Source organism: Lynx rufus, unplaced genomic scaffold (assembly GCF_022079265.1).
Source record: "Lynx rufus isolate CCGP_SWC_20201006 ecotype Redwood Valley unplaced genomic scaffold, mLynRuf1.p SCAF_4, whole genome shotgun sequence".
NCBI lineage: Eukaryota > Metazoa > Chordata > Mammalia > Carnivora > Felidae > Lynx > Lynx rufus.
This window is the reverse complement of record NW_025814856.1, coordinates 76,137,992-76,159,334: the sequence shown is the minus strand read 5'-3', so window position 1 is coordinate 76,159,334 and position 21,343 is coordinate 76,137,992. Positions and strand designations below refer to the sequence as shown.

Sequence of the window (21,343 nt, the reverse complement as noted above, 5' to 3'; positions counted from 1 at the left end):
TTTTACTCATTTTCTGTGCTTAGAGGGGCTTTATTGTCTGTTTTACAACACACAGATTATGTTTCTTAGAAAAATTGTATCAATGGTTATATAATTTGTACTTTATTGTTTTTTCTTTTTCTTTTTAATGATTATTTGAGGGGGGGGCAGAGAGAGAGAGAGAGGGAGACACAGAATCTGAAGTAGGCTCCAGGCTCTGACCCACAAGCACAGAGCCCGATGTGGGGCTCAAACTCATGACCCCTGAGATCATGACCTAAGCTGAAGTTGGACACTTCACCAACTGAGCCACCCACCTATTTAGCAATTTATTTAACAGTTTTGTCGTTGAACACTAGTTGCTTTCTACTTTAAATATTATACTAATACTCTGAGAAAGGTCTTTGTTTATAACCATATTTATAGCAATTGCTTAGACGACACAGGTAAATAGTTTCAATACTCAACCATAATCCCTTTATTCATTTATGATGCCTTTATTGAGTTCTGTTTTTGAATTTTTGCCCAGCACTTTATTAGGGTAACAGTCAATATGGAGAAAATAAAAAGAATCATACACTGAACATCCAAGTGCCTACTACCTGGGACTTTCAATCCACATGTTACATTTGCTTTATTCTGTCTGTCCAGGCTGACTGAGTCATCTTTCAGTCTATCACAATGTTTTCCAGGAAATTCTATGGTGGCTCTGTAGCCCTTACATATTTGATAATATCTTTCTGCTGCTTCCATATGTGACCAACTATACTGTCTTGGGGTTAAATAGCTACAATGTGATTTTTTTATGTTCAAAATCTGCATGTTGTTATAATAGTTCCTGAACTTTAGTGCTGGGAAGGGCAAGTCCAAGGCCTGCCTGGTTGTTCTTTGGTAGCACATCTCCCCCACCCCCCATCCCTGCCCATGTGAAATGCTTGCAGAACTTTCTTCCAAGCTCTGAATTTAAAAGTTTGAAAGAATACATTCAGATGTTAATCTCTCATCAATAGTGCATTTTTGTTGGTGATTTCTTGTGATCTGCACGCAGCAATTCCTTCAACTAGAAAACTGAGGAAACTTTCAGCTCAAGCCTGTTTTCTTCTGTTGTGCTGGCTGGTGTTGCATCTGCCTTTTTTTTTTCCTTTTAATGTTTGGGGGAGGCATTAGCGGGGGAGGGGTAGCAAGAAAGGGAGCCACAGAATTGGAACAGGCTCCAGGCTCTAAGCTGTCAGCACAGAGCCCGACGTGGGGCTCAAACCCACAAATGGTGAGATCATGACCTGAACCAAAGTCGGACACTCAACTGACGGAGCCACCCAGGCGCCCCAGCAGCTACTCCTTTCTTTAAGGTGAACAGTTATCCGTGAATCCTCTCCTCAGTCTTTGACTCCTACATCGCTTATGATTTCCCTCTTTGTGTCAGGAGAGCTCCCCCTATCTGTCTGTCCTATCACAAAATCCATTCTCTACATTATGGCTTCTGGTCTTCACCACTTCTGCAAATTTTAATTCTAATATTACATTTCCTCCCCTTAAAACTGTTTCTTACATCATCTGCCTCATAAGCAATTCCCTTTTTATCTCAACGCGGTTACCTTATCACCACCTCTCTCATTTTTTGTTTCACATAAGGAAGGACATCTTGGATTTTGCTGACAAAAAATGTTGGTAATTTTATCTTGTTCTCTAAAGATAATTTAAACTCTGTATCCATTAGGCAATGTTTTCCTCCTTTTGGGTTGCTCTCTCTACAGCCATTTTAAAAATGTGTTGACTTGTTTTATTATATAAAATTAGGGGAGATCTCTCTAGGCCTGATCAGTACACACAGGACCATCTTCTTGGCTCCTTTTATTCCCCCATCTGGAGATGTCCTTTCCAGAACAGGAGCTGGGGAAGGATGCATCAAGTGTCTACACAAAAGCATCTGTCATGAATGCCTCCATATGTGTCAAAGGACAAACTGCTATGAGAGAAGCAGCAGACCCAGAATGACCTTGATGCTTCGGAAAGATGCTCCCACCCCATGGGGGGCTGGATGCCAACTGCCTTCTGCCCAGATTGGATGAATGAAACGATCACATACTTATTCATGCCAGGCTTTGTTATCATACTTTAACGATCTGTTTAATCCTCGGTTTGTGCAAAGTCCTCTGGTCTTGGCTAATACTTCCAGAATACAGCACCACTGATACTTTGACTTTCTTTGTATACTTAAGTGTAAAGGGCATTAAAATGAAAACAAACAAACAAACAAAAAGCCCAACCCTGGTAATAGTGAAGCTGATGTAAGTTCGTGATTTTTTTTTTTAATGTTTTCAGGTGTCTCATTTAATTTTCGGTTATGTGCTCCTGGGATGCATTTCATTTTCATTAAAATACTCCTGGGGTAAGTGACACAAATGGTAACTAAAGAATGTAAGAAATGTACTGTATATTGTTAATTTGGTTAAAGGACATTTTATACCAGAGTCAGAGAGTAGGCATCTTCTGGATACTTGCTCTTGGAAGAGGCACTTGGCCCAAAAGGTCACTGAATTCTAGGCTTGCCAATTTACCCCAAACGTGAAGAGTAAGAATTCTGATCCACAGGCAGACTTCTGCTTGACAGGTTCAACGTACGCACATCCCACAGCCTGTGAGGAAACTGACCTTTACTGTAATTCTAGAGTTTTCTAGGCGTTACACCCCTGGTTTTTCACATTTATTGCACATTTATGTGCCCAACATCCCAATTAGGTATCATTCCCATTTTCTACACAAGTCAACGAATACTTAGAGGTAAAGCAACTCACCCTGTCAGTAAACCAGGAGCAACACAGTTTGTCTAAGTCTACATTCCGTGTTTTGTCACACCATCCCGAATCCCAGAAGACAATGCACCACTCCAGAGTTCTGTAGTCATCCTGAGATGTAGAGCATCCCCATGGACTCACTGCTTCCTACTGACAACTAAGCAAGTGATGCTTGGTGAAGAATGTGAGTGTATTTTCACAAACTCTAATGCATTCACCTGTTGTCTTGGAATGCCATTCTTTATAGTGAGATTTGTAGATTATAAATAAAATCTTTATCCACATACATGCACTATTTATGGAGCACCTAAGCAAACATATCATAAAATCCCTCTTAATGGAGAGCTAATTATATGACAAAAAGATAACGAGAAATGGTTGGTTGGGTAGAATTTCCCTAACGTTAGTTTTGCCGATCGCCCTATAGATGCATTGTTTAGAAAGATACGTATGTGGTGGGAGAGAAGGTCAACCGTCTTTTGGCTTTACCCTCTGCACTACGGAGTTACAACTGAGAACACTTAGAAACTCGGCAGTTGGACATTCTCGGTTATATTCACGTTAGAGATGAATAGGAGCCCAATGCTGGAAGGGCCATGGGGTTCATCTAACCCAATGTCACCATTTTACAGATGAGAAAATGGGATGGAATGCCAGCACCACTGGAGAGAGAGCTGGAGTGCCAAGTCTTAGTTGTGATTCTTCCACTAATCAGCATGGGAGCTGGAATGAAACCCTGAGTCCCTCTAGAAAGTCAGAAAGGGAGATAAATAGCATAAAGGAAATGCTGGTCACAGGCCACCCTTGCCTTTTCCTACCCATCCCTTAAAATGGATCCAACCTGAGCCCTTGACTTGTCTGAAGATCCTAACATTTGTGTCTAAATACAGGATTTTCCTCCAAATGCATTTTAAAGAAAAGTCTAAGAGGCAGCTAGCATCATTTTAGCCCCAAAGACTCCTGTACTGAGACACATGCTGGTGGCTGGTACTCCTCTCCACACAAACTATATTGAAAACAGCTCAGGCTTTCATTTTTCTTCAGCAGGACTGCAGAGGTGAGTTCTCCCATGGACACCACCCCCAGTGGTGTTCCTTTCCAACGGGGCACCTGGTATTATTACAAACTTCATTTGATAGATCTATGCGCGTCCCTTCCTAATAAAGGAGTTTAGTGGTTTTCTTCCCCTTGACCTTCATCTCAATCATCTTTTTTCAATCTACTCTCTGAGAATTGCCTGCTGTCCCATCATCAACCGTCAGCAAACGGGTCTCAGCACAACTCAGCCACTGGGAGCAGGGTCGCCATGGCAACATCTGTCAGACCTAGCTCCGTACTTTAAAAATTAAGATCTTCTGCAGAAATGCCAAAGTTAATGAATTTTTGGTTGGTCTGGCCTTTCAGGTCATGGCAGAGTATCCAATAATGATACGTATTCAAACAATAAAGTTTTAATTAGAGATTTACTTGCAAAGTCTATGACATACATACCTAGGACAAGTGGATTTATCTTTCAAAGCAAAGGTGAATACGGCGTACCACATGCTCTCAGAGATGGGGATGTGAGCAAGTACCAGTTTCCAAGGAGGCTGCAAAGGACAGCTTCCGTGGATACTGCACGTAGTTTCAGAGGCTGTTTAAGGAAAATGCCTTTACAGCACAAGGAACAGTTGACCTTGCCTGGCCGCATGATCTGTCTTTGAATGATACATAAAGCATTTGCTGCCACTGCTCAAAGTGCCTTCTTGTGAGTGGACCGACGCTTCAGTTGGCTGCCAGACACACCCAGAGACTAGACCAAAAATGGTAATCTGGTCTGTTGGCAAAAATGTCATCATGGTCTGTTGGCAAAACTCCCAATCTTGACCTTGCCAAAAACCACATGCGCCTTTCTGGACAGCCTGGAATCCGGCCAGATGATGGACTGGAGCCTGAATCTTGGGGAAGGGTAGGCAGCTGACAGCGGCATGTGGAAGATCCAACTGCACACCTCTGATGTTGCAGCCTTCGCATAGCTCGCGGTATTGGTAAGTAAAGCCTACTCCAGGGTGGTGGGTCAGCCCAGTTGCCTAGAAGATACCACAAGGGATTTGGAAATGCTTACTGCTTTAACGTAATAAGTTGTAGATTCTTGAGCACAGGAAGAGAACATATAGTTTAGCAGGTACAGCGCTCTTAAAGGAGAGATGGGCACACTGGCAGAGGCAGGTAAAATCACTTCCCCAAGGCCACCTCGCTGCTTAGCCATGGAACCCATTCTCCAGACTCTCAATTCAGGGGTCTTTCTGTCACAGCCTCTTTGATACTTGCTCTACATCCAAAGTGGGGGATTAGGGGCTCCTGGGTGGCTCAGTCGATTGAGCATCTGACTCTTGATTTCAGCTCAGGTCGTGATCTCCAGGTCGTGGGATCAAGCCCTTTGTGGGGCTCCTCACTGAGCATGGAGCCTGCTTAAGATTCTCTCTCTCTCTCTCTCTCTCTCTCTCTCTCCCTCTGCTGTTCCCCCACTCACCTGTATTCTCTCCCTCTAAAATAAAAATTAAATTAAATTAAAAAAAAAAAACAAAGTGGGGGATTAGAATATACGTTCCTTCTGAGAAGTTCAAGGCTGAGGCTGCACAAACATTTCTGCTTTCATCTTGACCCTTCAGCTACAAACCAGGAACTTCCACGGAGTCTAAGCATTAGTGGTGGGACATGCTGGGGTCAGGATGGGGAGATTTCCGCCTTGCTGTGACCCCGATGGCTTTAGTTAGATGTGCTGTGAAATCGGTCTACAAATGTACTTTTTAAGAACTTTGTAAACATTTTTCAATTATTTTATTTATTTTAGAGAGAGAGCATACAAGGGAGGGGCAGAGAGAGAGAGTGAGATAGAAAATCCAAAGCAGCCTTCGCACTGCCAAACGCAGACCCTAACGGGGCTCAAAGCCACGAACCAGGAGATCCTGGCCTGAGCCAAAATCAAGAGTCGGGTGCTTAACCAACCGAGCCACCCTGGCACCTCTACAAATGTACTTTTATAAAGCCTGCTCTTTTTAAAAATATAGTAGCTGGTGCAGTTGGGAGATGGCTATCTATGGATTAAGATGCCAGGATTTGAATTTCATGTTACCACTTTCTGGGTGTGCGAGTTTGGTTAAACCACGTATGCTCTGTGTCTCAGTTTCCTTAATCTGTAAAATGGGACAATGACACTGAGGCAAAGCCTATTTTCTGGAGCTTTGAGATAACACACATCAAATATTAGCACTCAGTGATATCTGCTGTTACTACATGGCCCCTGTTTACTTTAACCTTACTCCCTTGGTGTTATAGTCAGACTGCCTTTCGCTTCAGGCCACACAAAGTCATTCTCAAAGAAAGCATCTGAGCCACTTGAGACTTGTGGGAACAGAAGACAATTTGTCAGAGATAATTTCTCTATTCTCCCTCGAGCAGTTTTTGCTGATCATACACATGGTTCCAAATCACGTCCACTCGTGAGGAGTGGTCCGTGTAAAGGGCTTTTCTACCCTGGGGGAGTTGAGAAGATAGACCATCAAGAAGGGGCAAGAAGCGGATACAGAACAGTAACACACGCTAGTCTGGATGTTCAGTTCCACATTATCCGTGGACTCCATAAATCTTACACGCTCACTCATGGAGCGAGAGGGCTGAGCCAGTGGAATGCATCTCTGAGGCTCTCATGTATGGGGAGGGACTGGAATTGATGTGTGCGTGTGTGGGGGGGTGGTCAGTTATTACTACCTAAGCAGAGTTGCCCTTTTTAAAAAAATATTTATTTATTGTTGAGAATGAGCAAGCAGGGGAGGGGCAGAGAGAGAGAGGGACACAGAGAACCCCAAGCAGGCTCCACACTGACAGCAGAGAGCTGGATACGGGGCTCGAACCCACAAACCATGAGATCATGACCTGAGCTGAAACTGAGTTGGACGCTTAACTGACTGAGCCACCCAGGAGCCCTCAGAGTTGTCTTTTTTAACATTTGAATGGGTCTGGTCTTACACAGGCTACCCAACAGTGCTGATTGGCCAGCAATGGTTTCCATGTGGGCTTGTAAATGAGCCAATATACACTGGGAGAAGAGGGGAGTTTTGTTTTTTTTTTAATCCCATTTCATTACAACCAGACATGTTAAAAACATCACCCAGAGCACAAAATTTCCTACGTGACAAAAAACGTACACGAATACAGACACAAAACTTCACTCACTGTAGGATTCTACTTATATGAACTATCCAGAGGAGGTACATCCTTGGAGCCAGAAAGCAGATTGGCAGTTACCAGGGGCTGGGAGAAGGGCTTGAGGACCTGCCTAATTGGTAGGAGGTTTTAATTCGGGTGATGAGGAAGTTTTAGAACTAGATAGAGGTAACAGTGGTGCAACATTACGAATGTAGTAAAGCCACCGAATTGTTCACTTTAAATTGATTCCTCTTACGTTATTTGAATTTCACCTTAATTTAGAAAAAAAAAAAAAAAGCACATGTCAAGAGAAACACTTAGAAAATCACTAGGCACCCATCATCTACAAATAGCTCCTCGACAATGGCAGAATGATCTGAAACCTGATATTCACCTCTGAGTGGAAGAACACTCAGAACGAACAATAACATTACACACCCCTCACCTAGGCCTGTTCAAGAAGGGGGTTTGGAATAGTAGACCCTAGAAAGCAGTTGCTTAGCAACTGGCAGGTGGTTAATGAATACCTTACGTTAGCCTCATGCCAGAAATAGCAGTGCCCCCATTTTCCAGAGCTGGAAACTGACAAATCCAGGTCAACCAGGTCTGTGAGGTGTGAGATGTGGGGAGCTGTCCTCCAGCTTGTTACCTTCCCTTTAGTGGTGGCTAATTTCATCTCTTTCCTGTGACTTGGGGAAATGTTAGAGAGAAAGATCGAGGCCCAGCCACTTGTATCAACTTTGTGTATATCTCTGGAGCTCACCTGCCTTTCTCTCCTTCTCCAACCACCTAAAGGAGGGTGTAGCTGAGGGGACAGTGTGAGTTCTCTGACTGACCCTATCTCCCTAGCAACGAAGGTAGAAAAATTCCCTATCAATGGACCTGGTCTGAAAGTCTTCTTAGTTAGACAGGGCAAAGAATTTTGATGGGACACAGCTTTAGGAACCAAGAGGAAACGTGTGCTGAGGGGGACCAATATGAGATTGAGTCCCTTAACACTTCTGACATAGGGCCAATGTTGAAAAGGGGGTTTCTATCTTCCACGTCTGTTGCCCTCTTCTTCCCCAAGTATAGATTTCACCTACTTCTGCTGATCTTGGGGGAAACCACTTTTCATTATGATGATGGCAATAACCATACCATCAAAAAATCATTGACTGAGGAACCTCTATGTGCCAGTTGCTGAGCTAGTGACTTGTGTTATTTCCAAGCCATTATAGGAAAATTTGAAGAAAATTATTGACCCATTTTGCCTTTGAGGTGATGACGGCTCAGAGGGCACAGAGCTACTATGCTGCAGAATAAGAAAGATGGCAGCATTTTTGATCACAATAAGCAGCTTGCTTTTCCTAAATATAAAAAGTAAATTATCTGGGGGGCACCTGGATGGCTCCGCTGGTTGAGCTTCTAACTCTTCACTTCAGCTCAGATCATGATCTCATGGTTGTGAGACTGAGTCCTGACGTCAGCATGGAGCCTATTCAAGATTCTCTCTTGGGGCGCCTGGGTGGCGCAGTCGGTTAAGCGTCCGACTTCAGCCAGGTCACGATCTCGTGGTCTGTGAGTTCGAGCCCCGCGTCAGGCTCTGGGCTGATGGCTCAGAGCCTGGAGCATGTTTCCGATTCTGTGTCTCCCTCTCTCTCTGCCCCTCCCCCGTTCATGCTCTGTCTCTCTGTGTCCCAAAAATAAATAAACGTTGAAAAAAAAAATTAAAAAAAAAAAAAAAAAAAGATTCTCTCTTTCTCCTGTTGCCCCTCCCCCCCCACACACATATGCTCTCGCTTTCCCCCTGTCTCTCAAGAAAAAAAAAACCCCAAAACTAAATTATCTGAATGGAAGCAAAGAGGAGGAAAATGACCATCTAAATATTTGTGTTTTAAGATCTCTGGCTGTAGTCTCTTTCAGGACCCCCAGATTAGAGTGTCAACCAATCAAATTAATGACTCAGAATTTACTGGCACCCTGCTCTGTACTGGGTACCATGGAACAATAACAATAACAATAACAATAACAATAACAATAACAATAACAACCACAACAACAGAGACATTGTCTGGCCAGAGGGGCACTGAAAATGTAACTACTTGTTAGTGGGAATGCAGTCAAACTCAGAGAAAATAGCCGCTTCTGTGATGTTTTTTTCTATAAAAAGGGATAGATAGATAGATAGATAGATAGAACTTAATTTAAAGCATGTTCCAGAGTGGGCGCTTTGACTTTGTAGATAATTCTACGATGATGAAGGGCAGACAAGAAATCAAGGTACTCTGGCTTCCTGTCATCTTGTGTGTTCCTGTGACATACTGGGACCTCATGCCTGGAGGCACAGTGGAAGCCCCTGGCTCTCACGTTTACTCTGCACAAGGAGAAACCTCAAATGCTGTCTCCCATGCACGTGACCGTCACGGAAGAAACCTCGAGCACGCTGCAATCTTGACCTCCTCCACCACTAGTCTGTGTGAACTTGGATGGCAGAAACTGTGTCTATTTACTGTATCAATGTATGCCCCAGATCCAGAATAGAGCCTGACATCTAGGGAGGACTCCGATATATTTGTCAACTGAATGAAGGAAGAAACAGCCACATGCCTTCTACTGAAGCACACAGAAATCTTCCTAGCAAGATTAAGTGTTATATATATATATATATATATATATATATATATATATATTCCGCCCCCCCCCACCTTGGTGGCTTAAGTTGGTGTTGACAAGTCAACTTAAGTCTGGTGACATCTTCAAAAAAACAAAATGCAGCGAAAACTAAAGTAGCCCCCAGAATAATGGGTCAGTGTTTCGCCTTCCAGGTTTCTCCACCAATTCTAAAAACATCTTTACCTTGATCTTTCCCCCATTTCTGTTTTAGGAATCACGGTAACCCTAAATTTAATTGCAGTATATTTAAAAATAATAGGCCAAAAAAAAAAAAAAGCATTGGTCCAGTTCACATCATCAGAGCAAAATACAGGAGTAGACAGAAATTTAGAAAAAATTAGAAAGTGACTTTCTAACAAGAAAATGGAACAAATGCAGGTAAAAATCTTTATCTGATTCTTAACCTAATTTTCTGATATATATCTGAAACAAATACTGATCATTTATTTTCCTAAAGATGATTTCCATCACTTATATAACATGGAAACATTTGGACAAGAAACAAGTGTTGGCTTTTAAGATGTATCCTGCAGAGGGGTGCCCGGGTGGCTCAGTCGGTTAAGCATCCGACTTGAGCTCCAGTCATGATCTCGCAGTTCTTGGGTTCAAGCTCTGTGTCTGGCTCTGTGCTGATAGCTCAGAGCCTGGAACCTGCTTCGGATTCTGTGTTCTTCTCTCTCTACCCCTCCCCACTCACTCTCTGTCTCTCGACATTAAATAAATTGTTAAAAAATAAATAGATAAAAATAAAATGCATCTTACAGATATACGGGAGCAATTTAGCATTGTAGGGAAAAACTAAAAACATTAGCTAAAGGGGAATAGAACAACAAACAAAAACGTAATAATTACTTCTCTTGAAAGCCCTAGGTTTCTTTGTGAACCACGGTTAAGATTTCCTGTTTTTGAAATTGCATTTGCCTTTCTCTTTTTTTTTTTTTTTAACAAAACCACCACAAACTTCACCTCATATGAGATGCATTGTCAAGACTCAATATAATAACTGTGTGGTGACATTTTGGCAGCAAAAAAAAAAAAAAGGACCTCAAAAGGTCATGTCAACCCAATCCTGACTGATGACAGCCATCGCCAACCTACTAATTAATTCTCAGGACACAAGGTGAATTTTTTATGTCTTTACAACTAAATATCACACATCTAGCAAGGGAGAAGAACTTTCTTTGGAAAAAATAACCCTAATACTATCTTACATGATTATGACCGGAAGCAAGAAGCTGTAAATCCACATTCAAGGACAAAACTACATTCTATAGGATGGTGTTTCCCTAAGTTCAAGGGAGAACATGGAGAAGAACTGACCTGATCCAAGCATGTCAATTTATGACACAGAGACAGGAGCCACCTTTGATGAGAGTTAGTCCAAGTGAGCTGCTGTAAGCTGCCTTCTTCTGTTGCCATTTTTCAGACGGTATGAAGATGGGAAAATGAGTTACTGGAACGTTTTCTCCTCAGAGAGGGTGGCTCACAGATGGGCTGTACCTGTGGTTCCCACATAACCTCTGCGTCTCGACAGGTACCTGAATCCTTCGTAAGACTCTCCAAATTGCCTTATATTTCACAAGGAATCCAAATTGTTTTTTATTCTCCAAAGTTCACTTACAAGCTTTAGGAGACAAGTGTTTTCAGAAAGAGGAATTCTGTCCAATATCTCCTTACCCGACATGAGGGAAGCTGGTTTTAGTGATGGCTGTACCACATGGTGTGTTAAATATTTTTTAAATCAACCTTGGTTAAAAAAGATTATAAATCTTTATGGTAGGTCTGATATAGTAGCTGCTTAGTAATGGGTAGCTATTAATGTTGTTCATTGGAAAAAACAATGAATTTGGACTCTGGTTGTTTTTGGTTTTGGTTTTGTTTTTTTGAGGGAGAGAGAGAGCACAAGCAGGGGAGGGGCAGAGGGAGAGAATCCCAGGCAGGCTCCGTGCTGTCAATGCAGAGCCCAATGTGGCGCTTGACGCCACAAACTGTGAGATCATGACCTGAGCCTGGACGCTTAACCAACTAAGCCACCCAGGCGCCCCTGAATTTGAATTCTGAAAACAAAAACTACTTCTGTAAGTCTGTTAAAAGAAGGATAGGTGCAACTGGTACATGGCCAGGACCTGCTGAGAGGGGACCATGGACAGCTGACATTCCAGCTGGTATTTAACTCGTGAGCTTGTCTATTTCACACCTCCAATCTACGGCATGACATCACACAGCCTTGCTCAAAACCCTGGGTGTTTTGGCATCAAGCCTTACACTGGGGCACGGAATCCATGTGTTTTCAAAGTACTGGTGAGGATGAAGTCTGTGCTGCTATTCAAAACAGAAATTTGGCAACAACTTTTTGGGACTGAAGTCATTTCTAAATCACCATCTGAACCTCATCAATATCAAACTCCCGGGTGTCACCTGTAGTCTTTTGAAAATCAATTCCCTTTCTAACAGTAGTAAAACAAAATTAATTGTGTCTTCCCCTTCCTTTGTTATTTAAATAATCTTAAAGGGAACATGGGAGGACAGTTTGAAATCTGACATCCAATGGAGGGGGGCATCTGCACTGAGTTATGAAGATCACTAGCGAATGTGGGAGAAAATCCGACACTGGAGCCCTGAGACTGAGCCTCAGCGCTCTCCAATCTGAAGTCCCTGTAAGCAGCACTTCCAACAGCGACTCAACCCAGCAGAGCACAGTTCTTGTTTTCCCTATAGAACTCTGTCCAACTCTGTAAGTGGAAAATCCTTTTGCTTGAGTCTGTATTTCCCATCACTATCTTACCCTATTATTTACTTTCTACTCTATTAATAAACCATAGATTTGACCGGTGACCTACCCTCTTCCTGGTAAAATAACAACAAATGATAGCAAGAAATATAACTTTAATTTCTCCAGTTATCTAATCTAGGCAATGTTCTTCTGGGGAAGAGGGAGGCTGATTTTCATCTTTGTACAGATTCTGTAAAGACTATAATGAATGGTAACCTGATTGAGATTCTTGGGAGACATTTTAACTGCATTTCATACATAAACTATTTTCCACCCTCCATGAGTATTCTGAATTAAATCTTCCTTGGTGTTATCGTCGCTTTCATGAGCGCTACACAGTCCAATTCAATATGGTGCGTAGAGAGCTCAGCCTGGTGTGTTATGTGGCTGTGTGGAGCGGGGTAAGAGTGGGTTTCCAAGCAGACAGAGGGTCCCCGCCCTTGCACAGAATACAACCTCAAGGTCCCTCTTTTAAGAGCCAACACCAGATGTGGTTTTGAGGAAATGGTTGTACACATAGGAATCTTTATAGATTCAAGGATTTTTAATATGGGGTTTCCATCCGCCACTGAGACTTAACCAACCTACGAAACTAACATTGTAAGAAATCAATATGTAGACAACAAAGTTAGTATCCTTCTGTTTATCACCCGCAGGTTGGTCCCTCCCTGCAGGGCCACTGCTAGCCCATCACAGACAGAGCACAACGGCAACAAGGCTGGTTATTTGTGAGTTCTACAACCTACCTACCATGAATGGGAGAGTCTCAGAAAAGAATTAAGACACCCTTTTTTTGAGAACCAAGCCTGAGGTTATATGACGTTTCTCACTAGATCAAAAGATCAGGTGTCTGGATATCGTCCTTTTAAAAACATAAACGAGAATGAAGTTTCACTGTCAAGGGCACAAAGGCTATTTGCACCTGGGGAGCCATGGCAGATGAGGTGATTTGGCCCAAGTGAAGCATGGATGAGAAGGGAGAAATGAGATCATGAGATGAGCAGGGCTGTGGCAGGGAAGGCAGGTGGAGGGTGGGAAGGGGGCGGCGCTCACCACTGCCCCCTCCACTGGCTCCTCAGCCCGGGTGTCCAGTCCAGAGTCCAGCCCGACAGCAGGTGTGGCGGCAGCAGGGGGCTCCTCTGCTTTCGGCTCTGTGGGTAGGGCCTGTTCAGATTCAGCCTTTGATTGTTTGTTTTAGGGTCAGAGGAAAAAGATTCAACATGTGAGTAGATAACATCACAGGATACTGGACAATTAAGACTTTCTTCCTCATCCTATGGGCAACTAGCTTCATGAAGTCCGTGCTGGAAAAAAAGCCGCACATTTGGCATCAGGAGCCCTTAACTGGAAACTCTAGAAATGAACTCTTAATTAGGCTTTTCTTTAGCATCATCAAGCACTGTCATTTCCCCTGAAGTCAGACAAAGACTTACCATTTTGGCTACTACTCGTTTTACTTACTTGCAGCTTTATGATGTCTGCAAGAGATCCTAAAATGGTACTTTCTGCCATCTCGCAGAGAGAGAGGAGATCCTAAGAGCTCCCTTAGGAGTTGGAAGGAGGTCTCGAGAAAGAGCTCAGAGGCACAGGGTTCTGGGACCTTCTGGCTCTGATATGCACTGCATTTCAAATGACCCCAAATTGAAGGGTCACTCCAATATTTAGATCAAAATGCATTCATCTGCATGACTAGGTCACCATGAAGCCACCGTCCCACTCACCTGGCTGGGAGGAGCAGACCCAGCTACCTGGCAAGTAGCCACCACAATCACAGATGCTTTGCGGCCTTGTATATTCCTGTTCAGTGTCTTGTTCCACTTTCCCCCGCTCCCCAAACAAATTCTTAGCAATCAGTCTCTTCATATAATAAGCTAATTCTGTAGGGGACCACAGGGTGGTATTCTCTGTGATACCAATTAGACTCTTCTAATTGTGTGGCCAAGAGTGAGGATTTTCCATCCCACGGTGACCTTGACACACAGACTTCCTCCTGATCCCAATTATATGCTGAATCAATCCTCTGGAATCTCTTCACTCCAGACTTTGTTAGTTTCAAAATTAGCAATATTAAGTAACAACAGGCCCCTTAAGAACACCACAGCCAATGCATATCACCACGGCTACTGAAAATGTTTCCCCTTTTTCAATTCTGACTAATGTAAGCACGTTTATTTAGCTGCATGATTTCACTAAATGGATGGCCATCAGAAGGCACATTGAGGTCCTTTTCCATCAGGACATTTAAAGTGTTAAGAAAGTTGAAAAGTGTTTTCCTAGAGGAGTAAGAAGTTTCCAAAAAACACTGTGATTGGGGAAATCAGTAACTTCTGTCAGACTCTCCCTCATCAGAAGCAATGAAGAGCCAAAGCCCCTTTGACAAGTTCCATATGGAAGGGATGGGAAAGGTAGGCTGAGATTACAGGAAATGAATAACAAGTACCTTCGTGCTGGATTAACACACAAAATATTTCTCTTGCGTGCCACCCCCCCCCCCCACAGCATCTTCCACCGTGACTCACTCCATGGTCACACACACAATAAAAGAGAAAGGACACTTTGGTAGACAAGTGTGCAGCGATTTGATATTTTTACGGGCTTTTATAACCTTTAAGGGGGCGATCTGACACAATTTTTAAGAAAGAATAAGATAAAATTCGCTCTAATACACTCTCAAGAGTTTTTTATGGGAAAAGATTTCACTTTTATTGTTCCAAAAGAATTATCTTCATAATGGAGCAAGGTTTCATAGCAGCCAAGAGATACTGTAAGCTCTCAGGATATGATCTTACCATTTTGGAATCAAGGTGATTTGCTATGACAGGACGATATCAAATGACCTACACAACAGGGACAAGAAGGGTAATTTGACAAAGCCCCAAGGCATCCATATGCAGGTGGTGGTCCCCTTGTGGGCTGAGTCTATAAGGACAAAGTCTGAAGCCAGATAAGGAACCAAGAGAAGCTTCCAAATATGAGTCAAATAAGTATATCATTGTACATATATATACATCTAAATAACGTAAAATAAAAAAAACATTTGCATCAGAGTCTGGGTTTCTTGGAAGTCCAAAGAAACTCTGAAGTTTTACTCAAGGCAAGAATAAGTAAGTGCTTTCATATATGATGTGACTTGCATTTGCTTACTGAAATCAGATAATGCAACAGAAACACAGTATGAAGAGGACGTAGGATTGGTTATGTCCCCACAAGTCATAACACCTCCCCTATATTATAATATCACGTGAGATATCACAATACAGCTGTGCAACTTAACAACTTAAATTCTAGGGGGAGAAATATAACTCACTGAGTCATTAGTAAGGATGAGACATGGTAGCATGATTGCACATCAAATCACCTACTCCAATTTAGAAATAGAAGTCACCCTTCTATCCCTTCTAAGATAATGTAAAATTGTAAATATTTTGTCAAGATGGAAGAAAAGCACAGGCAGACCGTGAACCACATGTTGCAGAAACATCTAAAATAGTCCTGGTCAGAATTATGCCCTGTTTCTACCACTTTCTTTCTGCAAGATGACTCCCTTGGCAGACTTGTGAATGGGTTGATCCAAGCCATACCCATTTATGAGCACTAGTTGCCGGGGTGGTGATCATTACACATTCAAAGGAGAAGTATACTCTAAATTTACTGGTGGCAGCAGGATGTCCCAATGGTTAACTCTGAGACACAGAAATGGAATTCTTCCTTTAGAACAGAATGGTAAGTACAGCCTCAGTGCACATTTTCTAGTGTCCTCTGTCATGAGATGGAAGGCAGGTCGTTGCAAAGGAAGGAGATAGGTTGGGAGGGGGTTAAGAGTCTAGTCACATTCTTGGGGCATCTGAGTGGCTCAGTCAGTTAAGCGTCCGACTCTTGGTTTCGGCTCAGGTCACGACCTGGCAATTTTGTGAGTTGAAGCCCCGTGTGGTGCTCTTCCCTGGGAGCACGGATCCTGCTTGGGAATTCTCTGTCTCCCTCTCTCTGCCCCTCCCCCAATCATGTGCTGGCTTTCACTCTCACTCTCAAAAGAAATAAATAAACTTAAAAAAAAAAGAGTCTAGTCACATTCCAGTATGGCACTTGCCTTAGAGTCCTGTTTCTCCAAATTTGGGAAAGCTAATTTAGTGGGAACTGTAAGGGCCATAGAGCTAACTGAGCCCTGAGCAAGGTTTGCAGATTCAAAAGAGTTTAAACTTACACTCAAGGGATGTCCTGTAGGCTGTAAGATGCAGACTGGGGAGATGTGCAGTTGACTACGAACCTCAGCCTTCACCTTGCTCAGACCAGTCAATGAACCAAATGTTGGGAAACTGTCCTGCTCCTGGGAAGATCCTATATAATCACAACTCAGCAGGAGAAGTGGGTTTGCTAGGATTTCCGAGTTCCTCACATGGCCCAGCCAACGTTAGAAGCTTCTGCAGTGCCGGCCATGACAAAGCTAAGAGTCCCAATGGAAAGAAGGTGCGAGATGTATGCTTCAGAGAATACATATCAAAAGAAGGGAAGAGCAAGAAATGGAAGCTTCTACAGCGAGCTGTGGGCAGTATGAAGATGTTTTGAGAAACTTAAAAACCACGGGATTCTATGTCTGGACTTCTGCATCAAAGTAATAGGTGTGAGTTTAATTATGACCCACTGCCTTTCTTTTTATTCCAGTATTTCTCCATTTTTCTTGACCCATTCACAAGCAATAATTAACAGTCTCATCTTCCAGCATTAGTATAACCCTTACTCCATCACTCAGGCTGAAAATCACCAATGAATATGACACATAAGTCCCTCTGGCTCCATTATCAGCACCTACATAATTTGCATTTTAAGTACTTAAATCTTTATTTGCAAGCCACACAGCTCCACCTCTCACCTGGTTACCCAAAAGGCAAAAAGTATGACAATCTACAGACATGGCATTCCAGACGTCCTGGCCTTTGAGAAATATCGAAGTAACCTTTAAGACAAACCTCCCATCTCTTTTGCATTGTTGGTGGGAATGCAAACTGGTGCAGCCACTCTGGAAAACAGCCACTCTGGAGGTTCCTCAAAAAATTAAAAATAGAACTACCCTACGACCCACCAATTGCACTACTAGGCATTTATCCAGGGGATACAGGTGTGCTGTTTCGAAGGGACACATGCACCCCCACGTTTATAGCCAAAGTATGGAAACAATAGCCAAAGTATGGAAAGAGCCCAAATGTCCATCGATGGATGAATGGATAAAGTAGATGTGGTATATATATACAATGGAGTATTACTTGGCAGTCAAAAAGAATGAAATCTTGCCATTTGCAACTACGTGGATGGAGCTGGAGGGTATTATGCTAAGCGAAATTAGTCAGAGAAAGACAAAAGTCATATGACTTCACTCATATGAGGACTTTAAGAGACAAAACAGATGAACATAAGGGAAGGGAAACAAAAATAATATAAAAACAGGGAGGGGGAAAAAACAGAAGAGACTCTTAAAGGTGGAGAACAAACAGAGGGTTGCTGGAAGGGGTGTGGGAGGGGGGATGGGCTACATGGGCAAGGGGCACTAAGGAATCTACTCCTGAAATCATTATTGCACTAGATGCTAATTTGGATGTAAATTAAAAAAAAAAAATAAAACTAAAAAAAATAAAAAAATAAAAAATAAAAATAAATAAATAAAAAAGACAAACCTCCCAGAACAGAATTCCTTACTTAGAAGTGAAATCATCTAAAAAGAAAAATTTATTCTACGTAAATCCAATTCTTAGCGTCCAGTGCGAAAGCCAGGAGCTGGGATAACTACATACCGTTCCCACGGGAAAACCAGTGAGCTACAAATAACCCTTGTGAACGAATTCTCACAGCGCCCCGTCCTCCGTAGTGTACCACTGCCAAGTTCACCAGTGACGTCACTCAAGGCTTCTTCATGCAACTTCCTTCACTAGGAAGCTGCTGGGGAAAGGGTTTCCCATGACAACTGCAACAACAATCTTGGAGGGATCTCCTCTAACACCAAGAGGAGTGATCCCGAGCTAAGCCTTTTTTCTACGTCCTCTGGCAGCAATGTAAGGATCCTATCTCTACTATGCACGACTTTCTGCAACTCACAAAATGGAGGGAGGAGATGAGAGATGAGAAATGAGGTCGCTTCCGGCTCAAGAAGAAGGAAAGATCTATTTTGGAGCATGAATTCTCGAAGCAATTTCACTTTCAATCCTGTGGAGTAAAGTTACATGCAGGCAGAAACATCCATGCCGTTGATGGATTTCCACGGAAGCCCATTAACTAGGAGACTTTTGTGTTTTGTTGGGATCACTGTGCCTTTAGAAATAGAAGCAACCAACATCAAAGACACCATGAGATTTTTTCAGAAGCCTTCGTTCCTAGCTTCCAGAAAGGAAAGGGCTGCAGAAACCACATTCTGGATATTCAAGCTCTAGATAACCTAGAATGATCGACCCTAGAACATTCAGCAGGAAGTAACAGCTTCCCCAAAACACACACCAAAGTTAACTTACCAAGTTACAGATCATGCTCTGGTCTGTCTGCATGGTGAACAATGAAGTGTCCTGGGGCTGAAATTGGGGAGAAAATAAAAGATGAAAAATTATGAAGGTTCCAGCTAACTTGCTAAAAAAAAAAAAAGACAAAGATATCATTTAAATTAGCTTCCATCAATTGTATCCATAAACATATTATAAAGTTTTTTAACAGTCTCCTTTGATTTTAAATCAGAAGAGCAGGTAATGCGAAAGTAATTTTAACAGTAGATGTTCTAAACATAGATGTCATAAATGTAGGTTAGCATGATACTATATAATAACATAGAATCATTTAAAAGCGGGCAGTGATTTCAGGGACATTTCTGTTCTGCAGCTTATCTTCTGGACATCTACACTGAATTAGAATTTAACAACTCGAAGGGGCGCTCGGGTGGCTCAGTCAGTTGAGTATCCAACTTCAACTCAGGTGGTGATCTCGCCACACACCGGGCTCGCTGCTGTCAGCACCGAAGCTTTCAGCGCAGAGTCTGTCCCCCTCTCTCTCTGACCCTCCCCCGCTCATGCTCTCTCTCTTAAAAATAAATAAAACACTAAAAAAGGAGGGAAAAAAAAGAGTTCAGTCACTCTAAGCTATATGTTCACACTTTTTTAAATGTTGGAAATTCAATCTTACACTGTTACCTAAGTATGACCTCTATGGGCTAATATTGAACCAAAACTTAAACATTTCATACCATGTATTCATTGACCTAAAAAATCAAGCTGGAATAAATCTAAGGGAACAGTGATCTCTAAGACAATATTCACCTCTCCTTATGCTGGTAGCCAGGTTTATAACCAGCAGATGGAAGACTGGAAAAGTCTTTCCTGGTTAATCTGACCAGTTGAAGACAAAAAAAAGTACCTACAGAAAAGGTTCCCAACAGAAAAGCTGAGATAGTGACACTTGGTTAAAGATGTCAAATCGAGGCAGTTACCTCTGTTACCTCCAGAATGCAAACTAAACCATAAAGGGAATTTCATAAAGCAAATTTAAAAAGGCATAAATCCCTGAGCATAAAAAGCATGAGAAGAAAGATAAGAGCAACAAAATTTTGAAACTGAAAAGCAGACAAATGGACAAGTAAGTTGGCAGACCCAGAAAAAAATCTGTATCCTAAGGTGATGTAAGAAATGCCAAAAAAGCAACCTGGTTTATTACTCAGAATTCCTAAAGGATCAAGAATTAGAGACAAGGGGCAGGGGAGGGGGGCACCTGGGTGGCTCAGTCAGTTAAGCCTCCGACTTCGGCTCAGGTCAAGATCTCCCATTTCATGACATTTCGTGGGGCTCTGTGCTGACAGCTCAGAGCTGGAGCCTGATTTGGATTCTGTATCTCCTTCTCCCTCTGTCCCTCCCCATTCTTGCTCTGTCTGTCTGTCTGCCTATCTCTCTCTCTCTCAGAAATAAATGAACATTAAAAATTTTTTTACAAAAGATTTAGAAATGTGGGTACCAAGGGAAATAGAAGCTGGGTGGTGCTAAAGGTGGGGAACTGGCTGGAAGTCTACTAAAAAGTGACTGGACCTCAAGATCCTTTCATCAATCTGCAAACCAAGTGATATCCCTTCACTCCAATACAAGACTTGACATTTTTGCAGAGGCTGAAATAGAGGGTCTCTGGACTAGGGAACACACAGGCATCTTAGGAATAATAAATACTGAGAGCGGGGACTCCACTCCCCACCCCCAACTTCTTTCCCAGTCACCTCCCATTATACCCGCCAGACATGCGACAGAGAGCTGGAAGTTTAACCAGCCCAAGAAAAATAAATGCCTGAAGAATTTCACATCAGGGGCTCCTCAACAGGAAAAATGAGCCAGAAAGTTCCAGAACACCTATAGTCAGAGAACTCTACCTACCGGTACAAGTTCCCTGACAGCTTTTTACTATCTCACTCTTAAATGGGAGTAGACAGCCAAGATCACCAGACATTTAGGAAAAGTCTCACATATTAAAGGAAAAAACTGAATAGTTAAAAAAAAAAGCAAATGGAAGAAATAAAGACTTTGCAGGTGGGAAAAAAAACCTTCAAAAATGATCATGTTTATTAATAGTTTCAGAGATATAATAGAAGTGTATTCATGACATAAGAGGATGATGCTATTAAAAAGCAAATATTCAGTAAATGAAAGAGTTCTTGGAAATTTAAAAAAAAGAGTAAAAAAAAAAACCTGTTAAAAGAGCTGGAAAGAAGAGAAAGATGATCAAGAAAAAGAAACAGCAAGGAAAATAATGATTAGAAGACTAGGTGAGGAACATATGGAAAAGAGAATACGACAGAATGAGAGAACAACCAAAACAGAAGAGAAACCATGAGGAAGGTAAAAAAAAAATCTCCAATTAAAAACAGACATAGATTTTTAGATTAATAGGGCCTTAATACAACGCATGAAAATAGACTGAGACCACAGAATATCACTGTAAAATTTCA

General features: G+C 42.2%; 1 protein-coding gene across 1 annotated transcript in view; it reads right to left on the bottom strand.

Moving 5' to 3' along the window:
• The window catches only part of AMPH (amphiphysin), a 251,669-nt gene that overhangs the window by 17,599 nt on the left and 212,727 nt on the right, over positions 1–21,343 (bottom strand). Inside the window, exons 16-17 of the mRNA XM_047097205.1 lie at positions 18,885–18,941; positions 13,444–13,569 (exon numbers count right to left, since the gene is read on the bottom strand). Coding sequence (XP_046953161.1) covers positions 13,444–13,569; positions 18,885–18,941 — 183 coding nt within the window. The remainder of the gene's footprint in view (positions 1–13,443; positions 13,570–18,884; positions 18,942–21,343) is intronic.